This window comes from Carassius carassius, chromosome 39, assembly GCF_963082965.1.
Source record: "Carassius carassius chromosome 39, fCarCar2.1, whole genome shotgun sequence".
Classification (NCBI taxonomy): domain Eukaryota; kingdom Metazoa; phylum Chordata; class Actinopteri; order Cypriniformes; family Cyprinidae; genus Carassius; species Carassius carassius.
Window position 1 is genome coordinate 17,929,922 of NC_081793.1, and position 21,634 is coordinate 17,951,555.

The following is a 21,634-nucleotide window of genomic DNA, read 5'->3' on the forward strand; positions in this document are numbered from 1 at the left end:
ACTTTTAAAATATGCACCTTGAGACACCTTCATTCTGTTCTATCTACCGTAGCTGTTTCTGAACACATAATGTTTCTTATGCAAACAATCCCTGAGAAACTAGTCTGATCAGGATCAGGTGAAACTGATAAACAGAGCTTTCTTGCCAATGATATATGACAATGGGGCAGACTTACCATCGTCCCATCTACCGTCAGGGTCGACGGTCCCATTAGGGTCATCATCAGGGGCCACACTGTCACAGTCAGCCCCGTCCAAGAGACTCCCTTCCTCCTCCACGATGTGAAGCTTATCTTCATCATCTGAGTCTGACTGGCCCTCCAGCACATGACTGTAGTTACTCACTGCAGAGACACAGAGAAAACACAACACTTAAAGAAAATGCTAACATGTGGAGCCTGCAAGTGCTTGCAAACCGCAGAAGGCTTGATGAAACCTTTGAAATTTGGAAAGACGCTGCTGGAGAAAATGACTTCAAGATTAAAGAGAGACACAGCAGCTCAGATGAAACCAATTGTTAAAGCAGGAGAGATGACTGAAGAGATGTAGAGAGATGAAGTGGTCTTAAGGGAATAATTCAATGAAATGCCAAATAATAGTGGAGCAGCTCCTGCGTTTTTCATTGAGCCAATGAAACAAGACAAAGATCACTTGAAATTGAATGGATAAATTATAGAAGGGCTCATGTTGAAACCATTTTTGGCCACACGGTCCAGTGTGGACACAGTCAGACGGTGCATTACTAACATGTAATGACGATCAAGCTGCTGTAATCATGAGATATTACAGTATAATTCTACAAACACATCTTCTTATAGGTGTGCATTTGTAATGATTAAATGCTTTTTAACTTTTTTGACAAAGAGGAGGTACAGCTTGACCTCAATTTCAGCAGCACAGGAAATAGAAGGAGAGATCGAGCTAAAACACCATTGACTTTCTGTAACAGGCCAGAGACGGCCTTAATTAGTAATGTGTGTGTGTGTGTTTGCATGCTAGGCTAAGTGTGATTTGGCATTCTATTATTAAAACAGAGGATGACGGCGTGGTAAGCTCACCTAACACGTTCTCATTGTTAAAGGTAAGTGCCGGCAAGGACAAGGCCTCTAATGGAGCAGGCATAAATCAAGCAGAAGTTGAACGCTTAGATTTATAAATTCAGCGGAAAGAGAGACTTTTCAAACCTAGCAACAGGAAACATCCAGTACTTTTCCTTTACGTCTCGGATTGAAGAGTTTGTGGCCACCTGAGGGATCTGTATTATTTGAAAATATCTTCAAAATATATTCCACAGAAGAAAGTTTTACAAGTTTGGAGAAAAGTGAAGGCCTTTTTATTAATACAGGCATTCACACATACACACATCACACAATGAATATGATGCAAGGGACTGGTAGTGATTGTTATCGTAATATGTGTGAATCCTTGTTGACCGTACATAGCATGTGTGTATTTTTATTTGATTTTTTTGCAGGGAAAGGAATAGGTGTGGCGAAAAACTTTCCTCCTCCTCTTCTCTCTCCATTCCTTTTGCTGTTCTCAATCTCTGTCATTCTTCTTTTCCACTCATCTTAGTACCTCTCTCTCTCTCTCTGGCCAAATCAATTTTCCTTTAAGAGGAGCAAAGTCAGCAGAGGGGCTGGCTGTAGATTCTCACACACACACACACACACACACACACACACACACACACACACACTTCTCTTCATGGGCTTATCTGGCACATTTACATTCAGCTGATTTTGTGCTTTTTGTTGCACACTTTAACCAACTCTCTCTCTCTCTCTCTCTCTCTCTCTCTCGCTTTCACACTCTCAATCTTCTTTTATTTCTCTGGCCTGTGCTTTCATTCTCCACCTGTTCTGTGCATGTACAAACCTCTTAACCTCTTTCTTTCACTCTATCTCATGCTCCATCTTTGGTTTTAAGGTCATGGATCACAGCAAATACCTGTGGTATGTCTATATTACGTACCTGAAAGTAGAGTCTCAATGTAGCGGTGGTTGAAAAAAAAGTCGTACAATCATATAGATAGATACATCGCTCACTAGTCACAAGTTCTATCAAACCTGATGCATGGATCACCACAACAGTCAATTTGATGTACTGTGAAGGAGATGCTACCAATCCCATCAGGCTGTTCAGCCAAGGAAAGCAAACGGTGTGGCTAGTAGTCAGCAGAAGTAAGAAGTAAAGGGACAGCGGAGAGTGTGTGAGCTCACTGTGAATGATCCATGACAAACAGCCACGAGCCTTGTTCCGCCGTTCCACATGAGAGATTTCATTACAGCCTTCGGGAGGTACACACAGGAAAAGTGACTAAATAAACGCTTTACCAAGAAAGGAATAGCTCACATCATGCTGGAGCTGTAAGCTAAAACTTACAGGGAAGAACAAACTCTACTAAATAAAAATGCATACAAGATGGCATGAAATATTAAATATCTGTGCCTCAAAATAGAAAAGTCAGAGCTCAGAAAAAAATTAAACCAATAAAATAAAGATTACTTATACTTTAAATAATTTTTCGGTCCCTTATAGGTATTATCTGGTCAGAAATTAAAAATAAAATAAAAATCTGTTTTTTTTGTGAAAAATTATTTTCTTATTTAATAATTTCTCCTATGAATTTCTGCTTTACTTTGTAAAGCTGCTTTAGAACAATATTTCTTGTGAAAAGCAATATACCAATAAATTTGCATGGATTTGTTTTTAAACAGAACTTACATATTTAATACATTAAATGAAAAGTATACATTTTCTGGATCATATTTTAATGATTTGTTTGGATTTATTTAGTCTAATGACAATAAAAAAGCCAATTTAATAAACAGGAAACCACATTTTGACTTTAAAATATCACTTTCTTTCTCACACAGTATACACTACATTTCAAAAGTTTGCAGTCAGGAGGACTTTTTTAATTTTTTTTAAAGAAATGCATATCAATACATTTATTTAGCAATAATGCATTAAACTGCTCAAAACTTAAAGTTATCAAAGAGTCCTGAGAAATAATTTGATCATTTCTAAAAAAATAAAAAATATTAAGCAGCACAACTATTTTTAACATTGATAATAATGAAAAAAAAAAACATGTTTCTGGAGCACAAAATCAGCATATTACAATGATTGCTGAAGGATCATGTGACACTGAAGACTGGAATAGGGGCTTCTTTCCTAAACCGAAAGAACAGGAAATGATGGGGAAAGGCATACTGAACTACAGCTCACTGTATTTTTAGCATGCATGCTAAACACTAGGCAAGGCTCTACTATTACTCAGTTATATAAAGGCTTGATCTTTGCATGTGTGGTCGGCATGCACAGCACTATGAATATGTCAAGTCAGCCAATGAAACCATTAGCCTAATGAGTCTACATTCCTACTAGTCAATCAGTTTTCCAGCTATGCCTCATCTATGGATTTTACAATGAACCCAGTGAAGTGATATGTTGACTGGGCAAAAACTGGCCTCTGATCTGCTGCTCTGTAATACCTGTATGATAAAGGCTGAATTCCCAGAACTCCAGGTGACTCTCAGAAGTTTCTATTTAAAGCAAACACAATTGAAACCCCTTAACACCCCCTAGGGCATTGCAGTGACATCTGTCGAGGCACACCGATAAATGCCTCTAAAAGCAATCACTAAACAAGTACACATTTACGTTGCGCCTCATCTGGGCAGAGCTCAACCGCTTGTTAGCAGTACAGTACATCAAAAATATGGAGCCTTTAAATAATAAATTGAGCCTTCATCCATCTAAACTCCAGCTCAGATAAAAGACACATGAGACTCTGAGGCAGACTAGAGTTATTGATTTGTCATTTAGGAAGGTGAGCTGCAGGTTTCCCATGAGTCTTTGCCACTAAGAACATTCTCATCTGCTACTTGCCCTCTCAATCTCTATGTAGAGGTTATTTAAGAACAGGCACGATGTGATTTAGAGAAGTAGGACATGTTACTGGATCAAAATTAACAACAAAATATAGCATTGTACGGATATTAAAATTTGCTACTATATTGTCCAAACAAATTTATAAAAATCTAACACCAAAATAAAATCATTTTAAATGCTACAAGTGAATTTAGGTGTCAAAAAAAATAATAATCAGCATTAAAATAGATATACATTCAAAAAAAGGATTACATATTACAGTTATTAACTGTAGGAAGCATAAGATAAGTACAAATGTAATCTAAATGTAAAAATACGGGAAATGAGTATAATGATAATCAAATTTACAATGTTAAAAGATAAAACAAGAATAAATTACATTTTAAAAAAATACATTACAATTGGAAATATACAGTAATACAGCAGCTTTTACTGTATTTTTGATCAAATAAATGCAAACTTGCAGAAAAAAATCGTACCATCCCCTAACCTTTAAACATTATAAATATCCTATAAGAACCTAATATACCGATTAAATAACACATATCGTACTGATATATTGTGCATCGCTACTAATGTACTGACAACATGAATGCATTAAAAACATAAATCTTCTGACCTTTGCATAGTTTGCGATTTTAAGAAGATACACAGAATTAGCCAGTAAGAATCAAATGTACAAAAAGAACAAACAGTGTGTTAAATCTTCCAGGAGCGTCTCTTCTGGAACACTCTCTGCAGAACATATTAATCACTGTGGCCTGTGGTGTAAGAAAATAATCGCTGGGGCACACTGATACCTCGCTCAGGATTCTGTTCATGGGATTTATCACCAATGAAGGGATCTTGAGGGGGGCACAAGAGCAGTAAATTACAGCATGCTTTCCTCTTCACGGCGACAGCCACGTTTACCTCCCAGAGTCTCGAGCTCTGCATTGCTGTTTTTTTTTCACCTTTGTACGGAAAGTAGCAGGTCCTATATCTGTAAGTCTGCCTGAATCAACACATGACAACACGAGGTGGCCTGTAATTGGGTTTCCATTGCAAACACTGTTGTCTTTAGGTCTTAGGTACATATTTTTTTTCCAAAGCTATCTTTGCGGCGAGAGAATGGGTGTTTGTTTTAGGAGGAGGTTACAGTATGAATGGATGGTTAGGTTTTTCGTTCGTTTGTTCGTCCAGGAGTGAGAGTGCTTCTAGTTCGCTCCTCCAACCCTATGAGAGAAGCTATGGGTGGAATGTCCAATCATAACACTCTCCCTTGAGTGGCTCGAACCATAACGACAGATCGCTGTGTCAGCTTTTTTTTAACCTTCATTACAACAGGCACATACTGCACTGTTGCTTTTCAGCTGCAAAGACTAATTAGTGGTGCAGCCGTCACTGTTACTGTTGCTTATACTAGTGTTAGACTTAGTGAGTAGAGCTATTTGAACAAAACTCTAAGATAGAGATAGATTTTCAAAACCGATAATTAACGTTTTGTTTGCTTTTTTGCAAAGTCAGTTACATACTTGATAATGTCACTCACACATTGTTTAAACAACAATTACAAAATTATTGTAGACAATAAATACCACATGCCTTGACATGCAATTTTTGTCTGGAGCCGCCTAGAATATCCGAGCACCTGACTAGAACCTCACTGCAACTCACTAAAACTACCCATAAAACTTAAGCAACAGCTAAGCATAGCGAGAATCTAGTTAGCCCTCTACAAGCCATTTTGTAATACAAGTACCAATAGAGATGATGATGGGAAATCAAACCTGTCAAGTGAATTGATCCCGATGAATGTTCCTGTCAATAACTGTAAAGTTTGTAACTATAGCAGCTCTCATAATTATAAAACGCATAGCTGGATTTGTGATGGTTCGATGTATAACACACGAGACAGCGTTGGAGGAATGTAGACGCACCCTACGCTAGAACTTAGCTATATATAAATCGAAGCTTCAATACACACAAACACAAACTTCTGCTCTAATCTTGAGCTAGAGGTGTTCAAAAAACTGAAAAATAACAACGCAGAACTGGAAAAACCAAGTAAAGCCTTCTGGACCATAGATGCTTTGACTGAATGGCAATTCTTTATCACGTACAAACTTTTTTTTCACTGGCAAACACACACACACACACACGGTGCTTCAAACCACATCCCCACCCAGCATTCTTTTCTCTCACACATACACTAACCACAACAAGACAGAGCCATTACATCAAACAAAAGCCTGTCACCACACACATGCGAAAGACTCGGATTCCACATGCGGCCCGTATCATTATGTTTCTGTTTTCAGAGGCTGGGCTTTGGGCTGCACGCTCTGCTATGGGCTGTAGGGGGCAACCTGTTCCCAAGCACACGTCACCGAGGCAACAGAGGCAGATGGAACACAGCATGGTCCTGTTTGCAAAGCATTTAGCCTTCATGTGATGTTCCTGATGTCAGAGATGACAAGAGATGGGAAAACTAGTGAGTGACGTGCTGGCAGTCAAATTCCAGCCGATACCAATAAGCCGATAGTTAGTTTTATTTGAAAAGTGTTTTATTTTTCCTTTGTACCTGGACTTTAAAATGGACACAAACCTCTAATAATAATAATAATAATAATAATAATAATAATAATAATTTTGTGTTATTCTATTCTATGTAATATTGTTATTGTCATATATTGCATTATTTGTTTAAAATATGATTATATGTTAATAATAATAATAATTATTATTGTTTTTGCTTTAACACTTTAATAAAAATTAAGATTAAAACATATTACTGTTGTAATTTATAACTGTACTGCAAAATACAGTAATTATTATATAATTCAATAATTATAATAATTATTTTAGTTTACAAAAGTCACAAATTCTTAAATTTCAAACATTTAAACATCAAGATTTGAACATGTCCGGAAAAGTCAAAAAAGTAAAAGACAGGAAAAGTAATCAAAATCTAAAAACAAGCTGAAACAGGAGTCTAAAAGTAAATGTCTAATACTGACTGTTATACTGACATCTGAAAAACCTATGGAAGATCAAGTATATATTCGAACCTGTTTCCTGCAAGAGCACCGTGGCTCAACATATCTTGAACATGTGCGCACCTAAAGGCCAGAGCCCCGACATGCTGGATTACAACTATACGGTATTTACTTAATATTTACGTTCGTACATCTCCTTTACCTTGCTGTCCCGTGGTTTTCCTCCCACTTCCTGCCCTCTGGGTGTCATAGATGGCGGTGGCGCCACTTGCCCTGCTAAGAGCGTCACTTCACAAGTACATCCAGCCAATGCTAAGAAGCTAATTAGTCACAGCAGGCTGTCTCCTCTATTCACTGAAGAAAAGCACGTCAACCACAAACACACTGGGAATGTACACTTAGCTTGACTGCAGGTTCTTATGAGTGTTAACACTGATGTGCTAAGAGAAGGAATGAACAGCGAGGAATATGTGTGTGTGTCTGAGCAAGGGTGACAGAGATCTTACATCTGACCACACATGACGCATGTCCGGCCTTCACATGAGACTATGTGAGTGTATTTTGAGCTAATCTTGCTCAGAACAACTGGGTTCTTCTAAATAAGGTCAGAGAGTGTGGTCATACCTGCGCTATGATAACAAAGCACGCTGTCTCAGTTTGTCAGAGCTTACTTTGGTATGTTTTGGTTTGAGGTGAGATGACCCCATTCACAGAAATAATGCTCCTTTATATACGTGCTGATAAGGACTCATTTCAGCTCTAAACAAAGTGTCTGAGAGTAAGTTAAACTGGCAAGTTTGTGTTTCATGGCAGTGCATTACCTGTTAGTGAAGATATGGGTGGTATGCTGTGGCACTCACTCATTATCAGAGCCTGTTCTGTATCTGCGCGGTGCAAGACTTTGAGTCTGTTCATGTGTGTTTGTGCTTCACCGTTCTGTAGATAAAAAGAGGAAACATCTGCCGTGCCTGCTGGGTAGTCAGTCAGTCCTGTACCTGCAGATATGGTTCACTAACCTGAACCTTTCTTCTTATAGTTTCACTACCTTCTCTCTCTCTTTCCTCCCACTCATCCCTCCATCAGCTCTGCCTCCATCTACCCTCACACTCGTCTTCATAAGTAGATCAGACAGAGGTTCAGGGCCGCCCATTGTCAGCATGCTGGATTTAGACGCTAACATAACACACTTTGTTTAGGGTGGGAAAGTCCCATCGTCAAAGTAACTCTACCAAAATTAACACTGACAATAAAGAAAGCACCAAACTGTTGTATGAGAACACACTGATGTAACCGCACACCTGTGTCAACAGGAAATGGGGATTTCTCTCTCTCCCACTCATACTGCAACACATGAAATGTATGACATTTACATTAAATATATATTTAGCCTTTCAGTCATTAGTTTTTTCTGCATTTACTGTGCTATTTTGTGGCAAATTGTGCATAATTAACATATTAACACACTACAGACTCTTACTGGTAGCTGAAAATATAATCAAATTAATCAAAATATTTAAGTAAGGATCATGAAAGAGGCAGGTGATATGTATAATGTTGTAAATGACAGGATTTTAGGACACTTTCTGTGGAGTTTAACAGCCACCGATTCTGATAACTAATCTACACTAAGCTAAACTATTCCATGTCACCTCTATAGTTTCAAGTCTCAGTGGTGCTTGGATTTGCCAAGATCCCTAACATCTTTAACCAAATGCAATAGATTTTAATTTAAATATAAATTATCATTATAAACTCTTTAACAATAAACAATTCTCATTTAGTATTAAAAAAATCAAATGATCCGAGTCATCTTATTTTGAAACATTTTTAGTACTTTAATTTTACTTGACTTAGTTAAAACCTCAGTGAAGCATAACTGTGAACACTAGTAATTCTCTTGAGCTATAAAAGAGTAACCTCTGAGCTACAGAATGCTCCTCTGTTTGGTGGTTTTTCCAGATGTGTGATAGTGTCTGCTCACTCTCTTGGACACAAACACTGTCCAAAAGTTTTAATCGATGAAATAATCAGTAAAAGAATGAGTGAATGAGCCTGAGGTGTCCAGGCGAAACATTGAACAGTCTGTCTGACTGAACAGCACACACTGATACACTTATTTACAGTATGCATGCATCCAAACCGACACACAAACCAAACACACACAGTGATTCAGATATGATTAGTCATTTTAAGAGCATCTGAGTATATTTGTCATTGTGAGTGTGCGTATGCAGGGCATTTCCCAAACAGCACATCAATTGAGTCAGACAAAGAGGACAGAATATTTTTTATTACTTCAACTTTATATCAATTAATGAAACAATTATATATATATATATATATATATATATATATATATATATATATATATATATATATAACAATTATTTTATTAATATATATAATATTATTTAATTTAAAAAAAGGATTCTTATTATTTAATTAAATATTTTTTATATATAAAAAATGTTGACATCAGCCAAATACAGTATTTTGATTGGCTGCTTGATGGTGCTTTTCTCTCTCTGTTTTTCTTTCTAATGCTCTTTTAATGCAGCACATCCAGACTGAAAACACCTTAAACCGGATTAAACCAGTCTGTGGTCCAGACCGACAGGAGGCCCACTCACAGACTGTGGGAACAGGTGAAGTTTGCAGCAAGGATGACTATTCTTGTTAACGGAGCACTAGATGGGGGAGGGAGAGACAGATAAGCCGTCCCTTTCTTTCCGACCTTAAATAGTCAAAATAACAGTATTTGATCTTTGAGAGATTGGACTGTGAGTATATACAGCAGTAAAAAAAAAACTGTTAGTGACTTTAAAAGACAAAGCATCGTTGTCAAAGTCCATATTCATCAGGACTGAGTGTTCGCCCGAGGCAGATCCTGTCACACATGGTCAGAGAGAGGAAGACTGAGAGAGAGGGGGCTGCTCAGACTCTTGTATTTAAAGGTCAGGTCTCATAAAGCTGATCATTCAGACAGCCTGACACTTACAGAGGTGAAGAGATGCCACAGGCATACACACACACACACATTCAAACAGTCGCACTGGAGGCAGAGGGATGAGTCAACAAAACAACCCCAGAATCTCTCCCACGTCACAAAAAGAAACAGCACAGATCTGCAAATTTCACTCTCTGTTTGAAATTCAATTGAAATCAGCATATTTATTCAAAATTATAAAAAAAAAAAAAAAAAACTAAAAATTGCAAACAGAAGTTGTCGGTTGTCAAGGCCCAATAGCGGACACAATTATTGGACGATGCCAATTATTTGAAAACGGGCAAATTAATGATTGTTTAATCTGCGATGAGCTTTCCTGTCTTTATCATTAACAGCCCACATCAGATCTTAAATGATGAATCTCAATTTGCATATTTACATGTAGTCATAATATAACAGTACTGCAAGATGCTTAATACTGAGGAGCACAACAGTATTAATATTTCTTAAAGGGGGGGGGGGGGGTACAATGGTGTTTCGTGTGTTCAGAGTTGTTCACAGTGTTAAAGAGATGGATTCTCATGCTAAACATGGCCAAAGTTTAAAAAAAATAATTTAGAAGAATGACTGAGAATTTCTGTGCCAAAAATCTTACTTCCGGATTGGTACAAGTTTCGGCTGTTTTTTTTTTTCAATCGTGGATTTAATGACGTAGATGAGAGTGGAACTCCTTAAATGAGCATTTCTCTCAGAAAAGCGCGCCCGCGCACACGTCGACCAGAGGAGAGCGAGACCGCGCACATCAACGCGCTTCCTCTGGAAATCGTCGCCAGCGCTGCATAGGATTTGCTCGAGAATGTCTCCAATAACTGTGTTTTTGGATGTGAGGGAAAGTTTACCGTGTTCAGCTTCCTACTGTTACACAAACAGTGGATGCAGTTTGTTTTTCCAGGGCAGCAACGGAGTGTATCAAGGGTGTTTGTGTGTTCTGGTCATTTGAGTGACGAATGTTTTATAAAGAAGGCCCAGGTCGATGCTGGATTTGCACATCGTTTGCTATTAAAACATGGAGCGATCCCAATGATAAAATACCCCATTCGTGTAAGTACAATTGCATCAGATTTCTGTCTCTTGTTGGAAATAAGCACATAAGTGAATATTTGTTAATAGAAACAACACAAATATCAGTATTATAGCTCCGCCCATGGCACGCCTCCAGGGGCTCGGTTTTTTTCGGAGAAAATCGGAAAGCTGTATTTTTCTTTTATAAATATGATAAAACTAAAGACTTTTTGGATATATGAAGGATGCAGTACTACTCTATAGGTACTCAAGTTTAACATGAGATTAAGTGAAACTGTGTATGTTATGTACCCTTTAAGCACCATATAAGCATACCAGAATGATATCTGAAGGATCTTGTTACTCTAAAGACAGTTTAAAGTTCAGTTTTGCCATTACAGGAACAAATTACATGTTAAAATACATTACAACAGAAAACGGTTCTTTTAAATCATAATATTTCACAATATTATTGTTTTTACTGTATTTTTAATCAAATAAATGCAGCTCAGGTGAGCAATAAGAGACCACTTTTATAACTACTTTTTTTATCCTACCAACACCAAACTTTTTAATGGTATTGTAACACTTTCACTCCCTAACAAACAAAAACCTCCATTAACAAATGTAATCTCCAAGATTCTTCAAATTCTGCTATTGTCTGCCCGAGCCCCAGAGGGGTATCTTGTTTGTGGGCAGTAAGGTGGGGTTGAGCCCCCTTTCTCCTGGAGCTCGCTGATCCATCCAGTGCTGCTCCATTACACACTACTAAACGGGCAGGACAGCAATCACTTTCACAATCACAGGCAGCCGAGATATATCTAACCTAACCAACCATGAGAGAGTGTAAATGTTTGTGCGCTGAGAGGCACAAGGAGAAAAGAAGAAAAGGGACTGGATGTCGGTGTAGTCAGTAATTACAAGAAGTGACAAGGATCAGTTGTCCTGTTCTTACTTTGATCACTAATCACAAGATTTTAACGGCCTTCCAACAGAGAAACACACACACCACTATTTACAGTCAACATTAAATGACATCTTCAATCAAATTTATTCCCCTAATGTTACATACTGTATTGCATTTCCAAGTAAAACATGATATTCAACAAGAAAAAATGTAATGCAGTTCTGGCTTTTATCCATCGGCTATTGACTGGATTGTAAAAAGTGGGTGTTACATGCCAGAATGAAGTCAGATTGTTGGATAAGGAGCAATATACATAAAACACAACAAACACAACATTTTTCTCTTTGGAATAGCTTGGACTGATGAATTGTGCATAAGGGTCTTTTACGGTAAAGTAGATAAAACGACTGACCCGGCAGATAGATGATGTCACCAGGGACAGACATATTGACATATTGAAGCTTCTCTTTGTCTGTGACTTGTGTATGCATGTGTGTCAGAGAGAAAGAGAAAGATGTACGCAGACAGAAATCAATGTGCACACTGACAAATCACTCTATGTAAAACAACACAGATCTCTAATTTCCTCTCACCTTTACTAATAGGATCTCTGACCTAGTGCACACACAACAGATTCATTATTTGCTTGTATAATACGACACCGAGTATAAATGTTGTCGTATAGCATTATAAGAGCATTCGAGAGAAGCATTTGTATTGAACTACTCACACTGACCTAATTCTATTAGTCATTGTGACCCTGAACACAACCCTTTATGTGATAGTTCCCAACACACAAACACATGCACACAAGACACTTTTAAAAGATAGCGTAGTACACAGACAAGGTGAACATTTGTGCGTGTTTGGATCCTATGACACTTCAGGAAACATATGCAGCTTTTAATAAACACAATGGGAGGGTGTGACGCAATGTTGTGCAAAGTGTGTGTGTTAAGTGACTGATAGACGGTTTGTCCCTGATTGCCTCTTAAGTGCAAAGGGGAAAAAGCTAAAGAAAAGAGAGGAAAGGAGAGATTGAAAGCTTTGAAACAGACCTAAAGGCAGTTTTGGTTTTGTTGGCGCACTTTAGGAATAAAACAAACAGAAACATCTGTTTTCTAATATCCAACAGCTAGTTCCGGTCCTGTAATCTGATTGGCCGAGTGGTGTTCCAAAAGTGCTGATATTTAGCTTAACAATACCCTGACATTTATCTGTTTGCTGCATTTGTCATTGACACAAATCTGTCACATGATGCAAGTTTTCCTTTCTCTTTGGAGTACAAGCTGTTCAAGCATAGATAAGATCCCTAAAGTTGCAAAGACTAAAGTCTCAAACCTAAAGGGATATTCTTTATAAAAATTAAGAGTCATCCACGCCCCCTCCTAAAAGGCGTCTACATCACTGTGTGGGACGATTTACATAACACCGCCCAAATGTTCATGCAAAGAAAGAAGGCGTAACTGACTCAGGAACACATCTGACTCACAGCCTGTAAGTACGTTTTCATATTTAAAGAATTTGCCTTGTTTGTAATGGGTTTTATTGGTGTTGTCTCGTCGCGCTGGGACACGACATCACAGTTTGGTAAGAGGCACAATATTTGAGTCACACACTAGAGGTATTCAGCCAATCACAATGCACTGGATAGCTGGCCAATCAGCTTACACCTCGCTTTTCAGAACGATGAGATTTGTTAAAAACGACTTGTTTCAGAAGGCGGGGCATAGAGGAGCAACAATAATGTACAGTACGTGGAAAATAACGTCTGTTTTGAACCTTAATCTGCATAAACACATTGCATTACACCAAATACACAAAATAATTTCTTTTTAGCAACATCATATGACCCCTTTAATTTAGTTTCAGCTTCATTCAGTACTATTCTCATTAGTGGAGTGAAAATGTCCACAATAAATATTGTGTCTAAAGGTGTTTTTACACAGCCAGGTTAAGGCTACTCTATGCCTGCTCAAAATTCAGTGTAAAGACACAATGCTGCATTGAAGCCCTATTAAATTATGCATGCTTAGACCCACCTCAGCCACTAGTATCAAAGTATACAGTTTCTGTGTAGAATCATGCCACCTCTGAGCAGCACTGCTACTTTATAATCAATGTTAAATTATTGGATCATTCATTGACATTCATATGAGGATTTTAAAAAACTGAATAACGATAATACAAAAAAAATACCACTCCATCACTGCCTTTACACACAGAAAATAGCAACTCAAGGCTCCATGTCATAATGCAGATGAATTTTGGTGGACTTCCCAAGTTGTAAAACTCGTTCACATCTTTGTCGTAATTAAACGTCCTAAACATGGCAGTTTATGAGAACTCACTTGTTTATCATTAGCTACCTCTACACATATCATAATGATGTCAGCAGGTGCACTTTCATAGGGTGCATTCTCACAGAACGCAGTTTTGGATTTAAAAACATGAGAAACCATGAAAAAAAACATGGAGTTTCTTTTTATGATTGTAGTTTCAGGCGCTAGACAAGAGTGAATACAAGTCAAACACTTGTGCATGTTTACAAAGAAAAACTACGGAAAAGAAGCACAATGAATGCAAAATGAAACGCAATTGGTGTGAACAGACCCTTAGTTCTTCAATATTCTGAAATATAGTGGTCATTTAATATTGTGATTTAAGAAATCAAGAATAAAGTCACAATGAATCCATTCTGGTGTTTTAAAAACTGCCACAAAAATTACTTGTGAACAGTTTAGAGTAAAATCTGAAAAAAAAAACAAGTTATCTCATAATTACAGTAATCCCAACAAGAGTTGAATGCAGCAAAAATACATAAACATTGTCTAAAACCAGAGTCAGAGTGAAAAAGCGTTCACTGTAAGCACTCAGAATATCATCAATAAAGAGTTCAAAGAGACACACCATTTGATTTTTAAATATTTGATGAAATGAAAAGGAAACCGGAAGTGTGCGTATATGCAGATGAGTGGTGCGGTGTTGTGGACATGTTATTTGTCAGGAATGTGATGCACGCTCTCACTCTCATTGGGCTAATGGCATTTGATTTTTGTAGCTAGGCAACACTCCAATGCGTGACATTTACCTGCCAGACCAAATAACCAAATACAAAACATTCATATACACACATTAACACATGCAGATGTGCACAAAAGCGAGAAGAAATGCCGAATGGTCTTTGTTCATTCAGACATTCTAGATCTGCATTAGGGCCTTAGCCTTCATCGGTGTAGCAAAGAGACCACAGTGTACAAAAAACACTGATCATCTGCTGATCTTTATCAAAGACGTCCACACATGCACCCACACATTAATGACACCACATACACAACAATAGTAGTCAAACAGGCTAATCACGCTCTCTAACGATCACATTTGTTAATGTTTTTTCTCTCTAAAACACACACACATAATTATTGTGGAATAATAATACCAAAAACATGGAGTTCTAAACATCCTCGTAATCTGAGAGAAACAAACAGCATGTCAGATAAACAACAGAGATTAAAGATTACAATCATCTGATTGCCGTCACACACACACACACACAGAGACACACTCACCTGTGGGTTAGCAGCAACAATCAGGCACAGACTTTGAGTGTTATGATTATTACTCTTAGACATGATCTCTGTACTACAGGCCGACATTATAAGCATGTGCTCTAAACTATGTGTGCGTGTGTGTGTGTGTGTGTGTGAGAGAGAGAGAGAGAGAGAGAGAGAGAGAGCTTTACAGCAATGCTAAAATTCTGTGCTGCACAAAACTTGGGGGAAAAGCTGCCCCTCCTGGCACCCACTTTTAACCCCTAATTCTCTTTGTAGACAAGTGTGCATAATCAACTCAGGCATTCATTTAAACAGTATTTTGCTGTGAGTTTTCATATAACATACATACAGTGGCCCTAAAAACACCTACACAGCAGTGATAAAACATGTTTCTGTCCACACTGACTGTGAAACTGTTTCTCGATGTGACGATTACACTCAACTGGAAAATATTTGATGTTAAATGTAGAGTTATGTTGAGTCAGAATTTGGTCTAATGAGATTTTACTTTGAACAGGGCAATGGATATAACGTTCCACTGATTGTCACTTATTGTGGCTAGGTAAAACTAAAAAGCATGATAAAAAACATGGTGATTTTTCTGGTAATTAAATGAAAGTCATACTTTAAGTGTGGCCTTAAAATATATTGTTGCCACTGTATAGACTCAAACATGCATCCATGTATCCAAACACAAAAACAGAAGTTTAGACATACCGAAGAATGCTCTGGACAGCATCAACTCGACAAGTGTGTTTTTATACATGTGTGATTTGTTCATTCAGCTGAATGCGCTCCCCAATGAGTCTCCACCGGCCAGGGCCACTAGAACTGTTGCTTTGATGTCTCTTCCTGTGCCATTTTACGGTCCCTCCCCCTTGCTTTTTCTATCTTTTACATCATATTTTCCTTATTTAAAAAGGAATCAAACGGAAACTGAACAAATGGAAATTATCAGAACCCACATTAGAGAGCTATGTGTGTGTAAACCAGGTGTGCTCCAGACCTCTCCTCAATACACCCTGCATCTGGGTCTCATCCTCCTCTTATATCGCCAGACAGCTTTATTAAGTCTAGAATCCATTATAAAGAAAAACTGTGACATCCTCAAAGCTTGTAGGAATATCTGGTAATAATAGATGATTTATAATAAGTCAGTAGTGTAAATTCCCCCGACGACTTCTAATTATGGGTTTGTCTCAAAACTTGCTGCACTGCCTATCTAGACAGCATGTTTTTAGAGACATTCTGTGGCATCATAAGACGTTTCTGTGATTTGACTTTTTAACTGCAGGTTTGAATATGAGTTCAGCTGGTGGTAATGAACCCAGTTAGTTTCCCATGACCTGGTGACAAGGAAGTGACTTTTTTTCTAAATGAAAAGACTGAAAGGGATGTTTTACTAGGGAACAAAATAAAGAAAAGTACATAGTGTTTGTGCTGGAGGACATGTCCTCCAGGTCTCGGAAGAAGAAGAAAACGAAAAGAAGTGAAAAAAGTAGAGAGCTTGTTGACATTGGGCCCATATTTAACCGCCTACACACCAGCCTGTGCTTTGATGTAGCAGGAGAAATTAAAAAAGGGTGGAACAGAGTAATGAAAGAGAGAGAAAGAAAAGAGCAAGAAAAAGAACAGAGAGTCAAGGAAAGAAAAACACACCAGAGTCATCTATGTCTCAGTTTCAAAGAGAGAGAGAGAGAGAGAGAGAGCGAGGTCAGGCTAGCATATTAGCGGTTGAGCATCTCATGCAAGAAGATATCTGAGAGCGATTAGGCTTTTAGCATTGTGAGATTACTAGTGGTGTTTGCTAAGCATCACTATGATCATGTAAATCCCTTCAGTTGTGTTCTCTAATCAGGTAAATAAACGAAAAACCTATCACGTAAACACAGTTTTCTAGCATAAGCTGCTTTTTGATCATTATCTTTTGTTGTTCATGTAAACACTTATTGAAGCCATCAAATCATGCCGACTGAGGAAGAGTGTTCTATTTACATCGCTAAACATGGCGAACAATAAAACCGGCTTAAAATAGGAATCTAATAGGGACTAGAACAATTAAAAAGACATTTATTGAGCATTAAATCACTTTTCTGAATTTCTGAAGAACCATGGATTGATTGTTTATTTATTATAAGAACTTTTTTTATTGTAATAATGTTTCACCACAGTAATGTTTTTGTAATTTTATTTTTTACTGTATTTGTGATCAAATAAATGCAGCATAAGAGAGAATTCTTACCACGCCTTACTTTTGAACAGTAGTTTAAGTGTCTCACATTTTTGAGAGTAAGGTGCTATTTTAATGTGTAAAATCCCATCATCTGTTTTACTTGAGGCAAATACTTTGGTTTGAAAACTAGCATGAAATGTTGTTTCAAGCAATGAGCATATATCAGTATTAGAGTAGAGTCCAAGATATAGAGGAAGAGAACAGAGAATCCAATGTCTGACTTTATTTAGCTTAGCTTTCCTTCACAGCCTCCCTCTTACACACACAGTTCATACTATCCACATCCTCTCTTCTCGTGACACTGCTACAATGGCTTAATTCCCACCAGCCCTTATCTGAAGTAATGTACTTCCTGGGTCATGACCTTGGCAGGAACAACCTCAACTTCCTGTTGAACTTGCTGCGAACCGATACGCTTTTTCTTTTGAGTTTTCCATGACGTTATATTCCCCAGCCGATCAACAAAGTGGGCTACTTTCACTCCCCAAACATTCTCACGCTTTACTACTAAATGGCAGCTGAAATTATAAACAAGATTAATCTGGAAACGGTCCACACTCTCACCAAATATGATGAAACTTTAGAACCAGTTTGAGTATTTCAAAGGTTCCATCAGATTATTTAGCAATAATTTAGTCATTCAAGATTGAGTCATTCAAGGTTGATCTGTGCATTCGCACCGACTGTGTGTACTAGGATGTGACATAAGCCAGTCGACAGTGATGCCATTTGTAAGCGGCGTTCAACAATGTTTATTACTGAAATAAATTAATTTTCCACGACATTCTAATTTATTGAGATGCACCTGTATATACACACACAATGAGCTACTGATATTTTCTATCCCCCAACCTTAGCATAAACCTTTCTGCGTTTTCAGATTTGTATTATGATATTTTTTGTCTATTATGTGTTTATTAAGCCTGGCTGGTCTGTAGTCCAAAACCTAAGCCACACACATCTGTGGCCTAAAGCTAGATTCATATAAACCGTAAAAGCTTTTTCAGGATCTAAATGGATCTTGGACTTGTGGACCCTGACTTAATCTGTACAAACTCAAAATAGTACGCATTACCAGCTAACAGCAGTAATGATGGTGGTTCTGTTCTGATTTCCTACTGTAAATACCAGTGCGTTCTAAAATCTGTTCTATGACAGAGATCCAAATATCTGACGTCTGAAAGTCAAACTCTAGAGCAAGAAGAACCAGAGTAGTACAATGGAACTACTACTTTCTTGCAAAGCTAGGACTATGGATACTTTTTTTAAAATAAAGTAATATAACTGAAACAATCATAAAGTTAATGCTATAAAAAAAAAGCTAAATTGGAAATCGAAAGCAAAATAAAAACTAAACTGAAACTATAGAAAAAGCTTGTTTTTCATTTATGTTTTTCCTGAATTATTTCATTTTTTTAATTACTAAACGTCATGGTGATTATTTTCATTAATTCATAGGCATGTTTAGTTATGTATGTGTGTGTGCTCTTGTTTTTGTGACATATCAGGACACAACTCTGTATAATGACATGGGTATGACACAGTTATTACAAGGAGAGGGTGACTTATGAGGACAAAACCCATGTCCCCATTTTTCAAAACGCTTATAAATCATACAGAATGAGTTTTTTTTTTTTTAAAGTAAAAATGCACAAAGTTTCCTGTGAGTGTTAGGGTTAGGTGTAGGGTTGGTGTAGGGCCATAGAATATACAGTTTGTACAGTATAAAAACCATTACACCTATTGGATGTTCCCCACTTTTCACAAAAACAAACGTGTGTCTGTGTGTGTGTGTGTGTGTGTGTGTATATATTTTTGGATGAGGAAGAATGGAAAAGACACATAGACACAGAATGAAAGACAGAACAAAAGAGACAGTTGAACAACCCTGTCCACCTCTGAGCTGCATGTGCTGAGCGATGATGACCACTTAATCAATAAGGCCCCGTTTCCAAGACAACCCTGATTTCCTGTGCCATGTCCTCAGACACAATGATTGTCTATGATGCTCCCCTGAGTGTGTGGGAGTGCAAGTGAGAGTGTGAATGAAAACAAGAGGAGATGAGTACATTTTGAGTAGATGGAAACACACACACACACACACACACACACACACAGTTTGAAGAGCACTTGTTTAATTGGTGCACTATTTCGCTCTCCCAGGACGACACACCCTGTGATGATAGGATAGGGTGGATAAATGTGTTAGCAGTTAGTCTGCATTATTTCATACAATGACCTCATTAATTGTGCGTGATAACAACCCTGAGATGGCGACAAAATGTGATAAAACCCCACTCAGGTACACAAATGCAGTTAGCGCACATTTACAGAGGCACATTGGTGAATGAGAGAATAGTGAGAGGAAGCACAGCGAGAGGAAGGAAGGAAACGGAAAGACACAGAAGAGAGAGATTAAGAGAGATAGACGCTAAAGGAAGAGGGATTTATAAATAGGGTCTATCACTACACTTTTACCTGTTCTTCTCCTCTCTTTCAAATCTCTCCCACACACACATATAAAGGCTTAACCTTTGAAACATGCACTCTCTTTCTCCTGGGTGAACACACAGACACACACACACAACACACACACACACACACACACACACACAGCTGGTCTCTTAAGCCCCTCATTTTTGGGTCAGGAGGTTGTGCTTACTACTTCATGTGGAGCTGGAGCTATTTCAGCCATAATGTAGATGGATTGAGCAGCACTAATCACACGGCCGACCCACAGCAGCAGAGTCACGGCCACGGGTTACACAGGCCCCTGTGAATCGGTTTCCATAAGAAGAGACTGAAATATGATACACACAGAGCATTCATTAAATTATCTTCTTCGTCAGTTGACAATTAATAAAGCGCATACAGATTTATGTTCATTGATACATAGCTCTATGGAACAGCTGATTCTGATTGGTCAATTGCAGTTGAATATTTTTGTATAATGGCGGCTAAACTGAAAAATTGACCACTGTCCCAGAGCACCGATTTCCTACATTGCTGTGCTAGCTTTATGTATGTATTACTCAGTGATCTCGCTTTTTGTATAATGAAATCATTTCAGCTCATATTAACAAATCTACTTTTGCATTGTGTCCTGATTACACCATTGGGTATTCTCTATATTTCTCTCTCTCTACTTTCTCGACATTAATATCAACTTTAATACCTATAAAAGCCATGCCATTTGCAGCACGCTTAATATACATAATTTGCCCTTCTGCTATAAGTGAAACAGAATATTCAACAAGAAATAATGCAATACAGATGGCATGAATGGATTTTATAAATCGTGATCTGACTAGATCATTTGGTCAGATGAATTGAGACAATTTAGAAAAAAAGAAAAATAATTTTTTTAATAGTTTTCATTTTAAATATTTAAAATAGCCAAGAAAGTTAAAAAGTTAAACCCTAAATTCTGATTATTTTGTAGTAAATTAAGAGAAAATTGAATTAAAATTCAGCTGCTGAAAATTCATCTCTGCCATCAGAGGAAGGAATGACAAATAGCATTAAAAATAACATATATATATATATATATAAATAACAGAAAATCGCAAGTATTAAAAAACTAAGTTATTTAAAAATGTAATAATGTTTCGTAATATCTATCATGCACAATCTGACATTTACTGAAAACATAAACAATATATATTTTATGTTGTCTTTAAAAAGAACAACTGAGAAAATACAGAGCAACTTTACTGAATCCTTTTGCTTTCCCCTAATGTTTCGTGTAGGCTACATTAGCCTAGAGCAGGGATCAGCAACCTTTTCGGCATGACGTGCCATTTTTTATTTTTATGGTTAACCACTGTGCCCAGCCCCCCCCCCCCCCCCCCCCACACCCCGATATAATTCTGTATTTAAACGGTACATACACAATTTTTTATAATACGATAAAAAAAAAGTTTTTTTAACGTTTAATCAACGTTAATGCACTGCTTTAATTTATGAACGTGCACACACAGACACACACACACACACAACACACACCACTCGCACACAGAGATCTGAGATCGTGCTGTGCAAAAAGTAGCATTC

The 21,634-nt window shown here is 37.6% G+C and overlaps 1 protein-coding gene across 3 annotated transcripts in view; it reads right to left on the minus strand.

Moving 5' to 3' along the window:
- Positions 1-21,634, minus strand: part of LOC132121520 (zinc finger E-box-binding homeobox 1-like) — a 56,122-nt gene that overhangs the window by 14,528 nt on the left and 19,960 nt on the right. For all 3 annotated transcript variants that reach the window (XM_059531004.1, XM_059531003.1, XM_059531005.1), the window contains one exon: positions 177-344. In XM_059531004.1, coding sequence (XP_059386987.1) covers positions 177-344 — 168 coding nt within the window. The remainder of the gene's footprint in view (positions 1-176; positions 345-21,634) is intronic.